The sequence below is a fragment of the Etheostoma spectabile genome, chromosome 8 (genome assembly GCF_008692095.1).
Source record: "Etheostoma spectabile isolate EspeVRDwgs_2016 chromosome 8, UIUC_Espe_1.0, whole genome shotgun sequence".
In the NCBI taxonomy this organism is placed as follows: domain Eukaryota; kingdom Metazoa; phylum Chordata; class Actinopteri; order Perciformes; family Percidae; genus Etheostoma; species Etheostoma spectabile.
In genome coordinates, this window is record NC_045740.1 from 33,526,889 (window position 1) to 33,537,245 (window position 10,357).

Sequence of the window (10,357 nt, forward strand, 5' to 3'; positions counted from 1 at the left end):
TTATTTGGATGTCCAGTGGTATAACCCACGTAAAAACCTAGTTAAACGACATATTCCACAATAGAAACATGATATAAATGGAAAAAACCTACTGTTCTAGCTATAAAAATAGCACAATCATCCACAGTGCATGATATTTCAATAACCGCTTCATACGCGCCTCAGGATGACGGACATTAGTTATTAACAGACATTCACAAAGACGCATAGTCCTGCAACAATCTATCTATAATAACACCTTTTGGAAGTACCATCCATGATATACAGTAAAATATTAAAGTTGTGGGAAGTTTATGTGGCTTAAACTGTATATGTTTCATTCGTCCCCGCATGCTGTTTCATTCGTCCCGTCCAGGAGGGACAGATGAAACATTACCCACGTCCCAGCATACTTAAACAGAAATACTTTGTTGTTAACTTTTTAAAACTTAACAGTACTCGGTATAGCCAACGCGCCGGTCTCTGTATCGGGGCTGAACGAGTTGTTTTCCTAAATGACAGAAGAATAAATGAAGGTTTAATTACTAGGTAACTAACCTGCTCTGTGTAGCCGGAGCTCAGGCTTCCATACCGCGTCCAGTAGTTTGCGCTGCCGCTCGACCGTCCTCTTTGAACGGCCCAGTTCCTCTTCATACTCCGCTATGGTTCTTTCAAACAGTCCGAATATCTCCTCAGCAGCCGCGACCAGACGCTCATTCACCGCCACTCTCAACATTTCTACTTTAGACATGTTTAAACTGCTACACAGACACCGTCGTGATATCTAAAATGCTAACTACTTCCACAGCTAAAAGCACTGCTTCCGTGTTCCGCCAGCAGCAGCGGGAACAACGCAGGGCCACTTCCGGCCCGAGTCTTTCAGAATAAAGGTCACTTTACTGGAGTGTGCGGTTCTCAATGTATGCACAGTGATGGAAAAAGGTGTCAGATCTTTTACTTAAGTAAAAGTACTAATACCACACTGTAAATACTTCTTTACAAGTAAAGAAAAATGTATTTTAAGTATAAATTTAAGTAAAAGTACTCATTGCAGAAAATTCCATGCTAGAAGCTGTGAAGGATCCAACCAGCTGTGTTTCATGGTCTCATCATCTCAGCTGGACCTGGAGGCCGATATTTAGTTGGCTAGTTTCATTTCTAATAAAAACAGATTTTTATAAACTCCGCCGGATGTTCCTCATTTTCAGCCGGATGGCCGTCCCCGTCCTCTGGCTCTGTGTTGGCGCTCTAACCTGCAGCTGATTTCTGAGGACTATGGTTACCTGGTCCAGAGGCACCGTGGCTCCGCCCAGAGCTTAGCCCTGCCCAAGACGATTGTGATTGGTTTAAAGAAACGCCAATAAACCAGAGCAGGTTTTTCTCCCATCCAGGAATGCTGCATGGACTAGCCAGACCCTCCTCCGCGGTGCTGTGGAGGAAGGTCTGGACATGCGAGACTGTGGCGTGTGTAATGAAGGAAAAAAAAAAATCAAAGAAGGTTTAGAAGATTTTAATTATTGTACTAATACATATTATTTCTTCTTTATTGTGACGTTAACTGCCTCCTTTAATTGTACAGTACTAAATGCAGAAACATTTATTTATGAAATAATACATGTTGAAAATAATTACTCCAGTAAAGTATAGATACCCAAAATTTCAGCTTAAGGAAGGTAACAAAGTATTTGTAATTACTTGACATCTCTGACCACCATCTATTGTATGTCAACATATTAGTGCTCCAAAAAGTGCTCCTAAAAGTATAGTATACTTTCTTTAGTCTTAAAAAGCATCTCTATAAGTAATCTACAGTGACTAGGCCCTATGACATTTAAGAAAAGACAGCAGGGAACATCGTCCCATGTTCATCTGTCGTTGGGGGAGGGACAAGTGTTGTGGGCATTTCTTTTATTGAGGACAGAACATCTGTTTGCATTTCATCTCTTCTTTGTAGCTATTTTCCCTCCCACTGCCATCGGTATAGAACCACCACATCTGTCTGCAGTGGCCTATCTGCACCCCACAGAGGGGGCCTTCACTTAAAAGAGTCAGAGCAGAGCTGCAGACGACCGCACAGCTGATCTGAGAGCAGCTCTTTGTTCTGTTCGCCATCATGATGAAGATAAAGACCTCAGAGGAGGGACTCCAGATCCTGGATCAGTGTCCTTGCTGGAATCGGCAGAGACAGCCTGTGCTGACGATGCTGGCAGCAGAGAGGAGGTGCTGGGGGGAGGGAGGTGGAGGACGAGGGGGAGGAGGCAGACCAGGAGCAGCAGGTTGAAGACGATGGAGACGATGAAGAGGAAGTGAAGGAGCCAGAGAGACAGCGTGTCCAGACAACATATGGACAGACCTGCAGGTGGACACAGGTGAGGAAGTCTTTATGGTAACATCTATAAAGTAAACACTGAACATTAAAAACACCTTGTTATCAACATTAATAACTCAAATAGTTTAATTTATTTAACAAGCCAGTGTTACAGCCAGGATTTTGTTATATATCATATTAAAATGTATTAGAGTATGTTTTATTTATCTGGTTTTAACCAGATCATTTTACACTCGTATTTATCATCTGCTCATTATGTTCAAATTCTCTGATGTGTTAAAAATAAGCTTCTTAAATTCTGACTGAATAAACTCTATGCTCCCCTTAACTAGCCTACCTCAAACTATTTGGTTAATCGGTTTATTGGTTTGAAAAATGAATAAAAAGTAAAACTTCTCAGATTCCAGCTTCTTAAATTGATTCTCTCCTCTGTGACAGTAAACTGAATATATTTAACTTGTGGACAAAACGAGACTTTTGAGGATGTTATGTTGGGCTTTGGGAAACTCTGATCCACTTTTTTTACTTAATTTCTGACATTTTAGAGACTAAACAGCTAAGTCATTAATGGAGAAAATAACCGACAGCTTAGTCAATAACAAAATTAATTGTTAGTTTCAGCCCTTCCTTAGAGTACAGGAATCAGCAAAAAGGAGCTGTAGCACCTAGACCCAAAAAGGGAAACAGGGCCCCCCCTTCTGGGGCTAGACAGGGGAGGGGAGCTCAGCGGTGAATGTCTGGTAGTTGGGCCTTGACCACTGGAGCTTGATTGGGCACACAGCCCGAGAACAGCATGACGGGGACGCTCCGTGGGCCCACCACTCGCCAGGATAGGCATAAGGGTCGGATGTGAGCTGCACTCGGGCAGGCAACACAGGGCTTGGCTCAGCCGTGTTAAGCAAGGGGGGAGAACTGCAGACCCCGACCCTAAGATCAGCTTCAGCTGTTCTTTAGTTTCTGAGACTATTGGTCTAAAAACCAGAAAGTGTTCCTCCTGCTCTATACACTAGACTCCCTTTAAACAGAATGAATCAGAGTTGTCTTACTGTTGCTGTCCTCAGATCTGGTAGACGCACAGAGGAGAAACACACAGGTAGATGTGACCAGCTGATCTGACTTCCTGCAAACAAAACAAAACACAACCAATTAATAAGAGAATAAGAGTCTTACCTGAGTCTATGTGTTACCAGAGTCTGTAGTTTTACCCGAGTCTGTGATGTTACCAGAGCCTGTGGTGTTACCAGAGTTTGTGGTGTTACCTGAGTCAGTCTGTGCTGTTACCTGAGTCTGTGGTGTTACCAGAGTCTGTGGTGTTACCTGAGTCTGTGGTGTTACCAGAGTCTGTGGTGTAACCTGAGTCTGTGGTGTTACCTGAGTCTGTGGTGTTACCTGAGTCTGTGCTCTCACCTGAGTCGTGGTAAACCTGAGTCTGTGCTCTTACCTGAGTTGTGGTGTTACCTGAGTCTGTGCTGTTGACTGAGTCTGTGATGTTACCTGAGTCTGTGATGTTACCAGAGTCTGTGATGTTACCAGAGCCTGTGGTGTTTACGAGTCTGTGCGGTTACTGAGTCTTGCTGTACCGAGTCTGTGGTGTTACCTGAGTCTGTGGTGTAACCTGAGTCTGTGCTCTTACCTGAGTCTGTGCTCTTACCTGAGTCTGTGGTGTTACCTGAGTCTGTGGTGTTACCTTAGTCTGTGGTGTTACCTGAGTCTGTGCTCTTACCTGAGTCTGTGCTCTTACCTGAGTCTGTGGTGTTACCAGAGTCTGTGCTGTTACCTGAGTCTGTGGTGTTACCTGAGTCTGTGGTGTAACCTGAGTCTGTGGTGTTACCTGAGTCTGTGCTGTTACCTGAGTCTGTGGTGTTACCTGAGTCTGTGCTCTCACCTGAGTCTGTGGTGTAACCTGAGTCTGTGCTCTTACCTGAGTTTGTGGTGTTACCTGAGTCTGTGCTGTTACCTGAGTCTGTGGTGTTACCAGAGTCTGTGATGTTACCAGAGTCTGTGATGTTACCAGAGCCTGTGGTGTTACCAGAGTCTGTGGTGTTACCTGAGTCTGTGCTCTTACCTGAGTCTGTGGTGTTACCTGAGTCTGTGGTGTAACCTGAGTCTGTGCTCTTACCTGAGTCTGTGCTCTTACCTGAGTCTGTGGTGTTACCTGAGTCTGTGGTGTTACCTTAGTCTGTGCTCTTACCTGAGTCTGTGCTCTTACCTGAGTCTGTGGTGTTACCTGAGTCTGTGGTGTTACCTTAGTCTGTGGTGTTACCTTGCTGTGGTGTTATGAGTCTGTGCTCTTACCTGAGTCTGTGCTCTTACCTGAGTCTGTGGTGTTACCAGAGTCTGTGGTGTTACCAGAGTCTGTGCTGTTACCTGAGTCTGTGCTCTTACCTGAGTCTGTGAGTCTGGTGTTGATGGGACACTGTAAGCTGCAGGTGTCCAGACGGTTTCAGGTGAGTGAGACTCATCACAGAGACAGATGAGAGGCGGTTGGAGGACAGATCACTGATGGAGACAGTTTGATTGTGAAAAGATGGAAGAAGTTATGACATGACAAATCAGTCTGACCTGAGTACAGAACAAAGCCAAAGAGAGAAATTAAACACTTACATGTTTTGTATCTTTCTGCAGCTGCTGAAGCTGGGCAGACTGTGGATCAGGTTGTGGGACAGATCACTGCAGACAGACAGACAGACTAATATGCAGCAAAATTGGACATACTGTACATTAACAATCACTGAGTCAAAATTGCCACAATGGTCTATTTCAATGTACACACTGCCATGGTTAGCTTTGCTAAGCCTTAGCCATGCATGCATATGCCCACACCCCTAAAACATCACCTGTTTCATTGTCTATTTTAAAATAAATAGAACCATAATTACAAAGCAAACGCCTGTGTGTCCTACACACAATTCAATGGTGCTGAGCACGGTGCAGCTACACTCTCATCTCATTCATCTAAATTGCATGTTTGATGCTTTTATACAGTATGTGAAAACTTTAGCTAACGTTAGCTTGCAGAGCTAATGTACCCGTTGGGCAACAGACTAAAGAAAATGACAACACCCAAACTTGCATTCCGACCAGCGGTGACATGTTGCTGTTTGTAACACTAGATTTGGTTTAACAAAGACGCTAGAATAGATAGATAGACATTTATTGATCCTTTCGGAAATTCATCTTGCACCATGCAGCTCATCAGATAGATAAGATAGAAAGACAACACACAACAACCCAACCACTAAACCAACAACAACAACAACAACAATACACAAAACCAACCATCTCTACATCATAACATATAAAGTGCCATTAGCACCAGTGGGCTATCAATAGTAAAATGCATCATCAGGACAGAAAATAAGATAAGCAGAGACAACAGATGGGTCACACCTCCATGTTTAACAACATATCTTTAAATGTTACAGCTAAAAATGACTACACTTCAAATTAACGGCCAGTTGTCTAGTTTCATATGTATACTGTGTGTAACATTAATCCAGGATTAATGTGTGTCTTCTGAAGAATTTAAGGACAAAGTGATACGCGGCCTTGTTCTGAGCTGTTTTAAGCTGATGTTTTTATTTGTATCTTGGCTTCTTCTTCTTAAATGCTCTTATTGTCTTATCATAAATGTCATAAGTATCTGATAAAAACTTTCTGTTGCATTTCATGCATAAACTGTGCTCTATAAATACAACTAATATTTTTCTTCCCCTCCCCCGTTTTCATTGTGTACTAATACTCTTCATCATATGTCAATTTTAGTTGTTTCATGTGAGCATTCACATCAGCCTTTAAATGTTAGTGTAGCTGAATGTACATGTGCAAACAAACAGGTTAGATGAGATGAGAGGACTCTTACAGCTTCTGCAGGTGGGGCAGCTCCTCACACAGGTTGTCAGGTAAGGTGGAGATGTGGCTGCCTGTGATGGAGCTGAACACATCAAACAGTCTTGGATATTTATTCAGCCAGGTTCTTTGACTTGTTCAAATCAGTGACAGAGAACTGAACAACATGACTAGACCCTCTTATGCTTTTTGGGATTTTGCTCCTTTTTTTGTGTGTTATATAGTTGTTTGTGTATGTAATAGATAGCATAAATAATAAAAATGAACTTTATGCCTGCCTGGAACACCTCCCCCACATTCCTGTTTCTAATTTCTCAGTTAGTGATGTCACTGATTGAAAATGCCAGCTCAGTTTTTCATATGTGCTAATCATAGGTGCTGCCTGAGCAAGCTCAGCCTGCCCAGCGGCTTGTTGGAATTTAGTTGACCAATCACAACAGAGTGGGTCAGCTGACCAATCAGAGCGGACTGGGCTTTCTGAGGAGGGCGGGCCAAGATCTTAGACCTCAGGAGCCGTCATACAAATAACCGGCGCATGTACTGACTCAATAATGTTTTAGTGAGTGTTCAAAATCTGGTTTGGCCGTTCCCGATATAGTTCACTAGTTCATAACCACTGTACAGGGAATAGTGAGTGAATGAATGAGGGAGCGGTTTCCAACACAGCCAGAGTGTTTCAGGTAGAGGAGCTGCAGCAATGGGCAGTATGAGAAATATAGTTTTTTTTTTAACATCAAAGGTATAATAGGGGCTCTTTAAGGTAGAGTATTGGGATTGTGACAGTTAATCAATTGTTAATTAAATGGGATTTACAGGGTTTCCAGTCTGCTGGTCCCAGTGAAGTCTGGTAACTCTGTGATGAGGCTTCCACTCAGCGACCTGACACAAAAAAACACAGGAACAACAAAGAAATTGTATTTTGTATTTGCTTTGTCATAATTCCTTAATCTGGCTATCAGCAGGTCAAGCCGAGCTCAATAGATCTGAGATTGAGAAATTACCCCAAAAAAGGGCAAAAAATGTCCAAAAAAACATTAAAAATAGCACCAGATGTTTTTGAAACAGACGGGCTAAAATTGATTGTGTTATTAAGTTTGATGGTCTAGACTCCACTGGGGGAAAATGACTATACACACACAGCCTCTATAGCCCTTATAATTTAACATTGCCAATGACTTGCTTACAAAACATATCAACGTGTCATGCAACATGTTCTTTCAAATTATATCAAACTTAAAGGAAGTCTCTCCTTATGGAACTGCATAAACACACATTCATTCCATCTGAGTTTCCATAGCATGGATACATACAGAGTGTGGAGGTCTGGCAGCAGCTGGAAAGACGAGTGTCCCACAGTGTGAAGAGGATTATTCTGGATATTTCTGTCAAGATCAGCAAATTTGTTGAAAACATGAAATCATACAGTACAGACATTTACCATGCCCCCCTCCCCCATTTCAAAGTATGTAATGCATAATACAAAATCACAATACTAAAAGGCAAACAGCATTGTGGGTGATCAGGGACACTCCTTTGCCATCTCATTTGAATTTTTGCCTTTGTTGCCAAAAATGCCATGTGATTTCTGCTGCAAATTTCCCCACAGGAACAATAAACTAATTAACTAACTAACTAACTGTTAATTGGCATCAGTTATGATGTGAACTATTTGGGGTCCAGTGTGAAGGTTTTACCCACATCGCCTCGATGGAAGGATTTCCAGAGAAGCTGTTTCCTGGGACGACTGAGATGTTGTTGTTCTGGAGATTCCTGCGGGGAATACATTTGACAAGTTTTATCTATCCATTTTTAAAATGAATGTTAAAAAAAAAAAGAACAGTGTGTTTTCCTCACAGGTCTCTCAGGTTGTTCAGGTGTCGGATGGCTGCAGGGAAACTGCTGATCCTGTTGAAGCTCAGATCTCTGCAGACGCACAAAAAGACATCAACACGGAAGATACAAGCATCAGTGTAAATACCATCAATCAATAATCAGTGTAAATATCATCAATCACGGAAGGCTTGTATCATGTGGATGTGCTGAGAGTCTTGTTGTCGTTACTTAGAATTCCACACGGGGGCGACATAAAACTATGTACTAACAGCGCATATAGAGCATGATTGCCATTGAACTTTCTTTTATTATCTAGTTTGACAGTCAGTCATAATGGATAAAAAAACATTCATTAACTACTTTAAGCTAGATTTATTTTTGGGCTAAGTTACGTGCTATTGAATCAGTGCAATACTCACATACTCACCCATACCAATACTACGCTACCACTACCCTAACCAAGTACTTCTGTTCATAACGTTTGAGAGAATGTATGAATGTATGAATGTATGTAATTTTGTATAAGAATGTAATTCTCAGGAGACAGCTTTGTGCTGTATTATCAAATATTCCTAGTGCATCATCGACATAGATGTTTAAATAACATTTCTTATGATTAAAAGAGTCATTACAGTGTTTTGGCTAGTCAGTCAGATTAAAGCTCCTCAATAGGATTTAGGAAAAATGAATAAGAAAAAAGTTTGAAATTCAGTATTAGTGAACTCCAAATACAACTGCTATATTTCATTTAAACTTCTAAAGTCACTTTGTTAATCTCTGTTGGACTGTAGTTTTGTTCGACATATATGGAACTTTTGATGAAGATTTGGAGGAAGTACTTTTATAGTGACCTCAGAGACTTTGATGTGTGTGTGTGTGTGTGTGTGTGTGTGTGTGTGTGTGTGTGTGTGTGTGTGTCTATAGACACAGTAGTGCCTTAATGTGTACGTCTGCTCAGAAACAAAGCGACCGCAGGCAGATCTATCTCATACAGCTCTACGTTGTAATAGACCAGTCTGGATAAATGCCAGCCAGATGCATTCATGCTGTAAAGACGCCACAGTGAACCTCCTCACTGAGTACCAGAGTACCCAGAGTACCAGAGTACCCAGAGTACCAGAGTACCCGGGAAAGGGTTCAAATCAAGGGCAACTGGCCTTAGTTAAAGGTGCTCCGAAGACGTTACATCTCTCATGCGTGAGGCTTCTTTGCTTCTGGCTGAACAACGGAAAGCCAGCTAACAAACCTCTGTCAAGGTGATAGATACCGCTTCATTTGTCAATGCTCCCACCCCCCCATTCAACAATTGCTTTTATATCAAATCAACAGCCAAGTGCAATTTAGCTAGCAGGTGAAGACTACAAACAACGAAAATCACCAGTTAACTTAATTTAAATTTGCAAGAACTATACACTCATACAATAAAGACAACATAAGTTATAAGACTCACAGTTCTTGAGGATGCACACACGCAGTCTCAACTGGCTAGGTATCCTCCGTACAGCAGCTGTCTCTTTTTTCTTTCTCTTCCTTTTTCCGCCGAGTCCCTGCTCGTGGCGTGAAGCGTGTGTGTGTGTGTGTATTCTCCGACATGCTCTCACAATCACCGCTGATAGGCGGCCTATTGTACAGCCCTGTTTCTGATCCCGTGGGGGGCCGCCACGTCAAAACCAACTTAGAAGAAACACTGGGATGACACGCAGCAAAGGGCCGCAGATCGGACTTGAACCCAGGCCGTTGCAGAGGACTCAGCCTACTTGGGGCGCATGCTCTTATTGGGGGGGGGGTAGAGGTCAACCCATGTCTTTTAATGGGTCCAGAGACCTGTTTCACAGCCTGAATATGCAAACTCTCTGGTTCTGCGGGAATGTCCGAGTATCAAAGTCAGCAATTGCTCCTTTCAGTGTCATACCATTGCAGTTTGAAAAACACTTTCACATCTTTTTTGGTTTGGAGCACAACCGGGGGGGCCAACATTTATTTTTACACTTACATTTCAATTTGCACTGCTGACTGTTTATTTACAGTACCAATTGTTTACATATACATCTGCAATACCGTACTTTAACTGTAATATGCAATTACTTTCCACTGCACTTTAATCCAGATAGTTTCTGCCCAAACTTTACTTTATTTGTACTACCTTTAATCTTTGTTATACTGCTCATTTTAGCCTAACTTATATATCTATCTGTAAAATTCTGTCTATAATAATAATAGCCGCCTGTAATATATTCATAGTACATACTCACCTGAAACTCTGTAAAACCATTAGTATATTATGCTATTTGCACATATCTGTAAAAATTTGCAATTATAGTAATATCCTCCAAATTCCTAGCTGTAAATCTTGCTCACAATACTTGT

At 41.9% G+C, this 10,357-nt stretch overlaps 2 protein-coding genes across 2 annotated transcripts in view; both read right to left on the minus strand.

The window, feature by feature from the left end:
- Window positions 1-801, minus strand: part of LOC116694573 (oocyte zinc finger protein XlCOF6.1-like) — a 4,502-nt gene extending 3,701 nt beyond the window's left edge. The window contains exon 1 of the mRNA XM_032524361.1: window positions 538-801. Within this exon, the coding sequence (XP_032380252.1) occupies window positions 538-730 (193 nt within the window). The 5' untranslated portion in view covers window positions 731-801. The remainder of the gene's footprint in view (window positions 1-537) is intronic.
- Window positions 802-1,481: 680 nt separating this feature from the next.
- The window catches only part of LOC116693994 (leucine-rich repeat-containing G-protein coupled receptor 5), a gene marked incomplete at its 5' end in the record, with an annotated part of 18,968 nt that continues 10,092 nt past the window's right edge, over window positions 1,482-10,357 (minus strand). Inside the window, 9 exons of the mRNA XM_032523382.1 lie at window positions 1,482-2,332; window positions 3,355-3,428; window positions 4,694-4,807; window positions 4,913-4,978; window positions 6,171-6,242; window positions 6,971-7,036; window positions 7,468-7,539; window positions 7,856-7,927; window positions 8,012-8,080. Of these exons, the coding sequence (XP_032379273.1) occupies window positions 2,091-2,332; window positions 3,355-3,428; window positions 4,694-4,807; window positions 4,913-4,978; window positions 6,171-6,242; window positions 6,971-7,036; window positions 7,468-7,539; window positions 7,856-7,927; window positions 8,012-8,080 (847 nt within the window). The remainder of the gene's footprint in view (window positions 2,333-3,354; window positions 3,429-4,693; window positions 4,808-4,912; window positions 4,979-6,170; window positions 6,243-6,970; window positions 7,037-7,467; window positions 7,540-7,855; window positions 7,928-8,011; window positions 8,081-10,357) is intronic.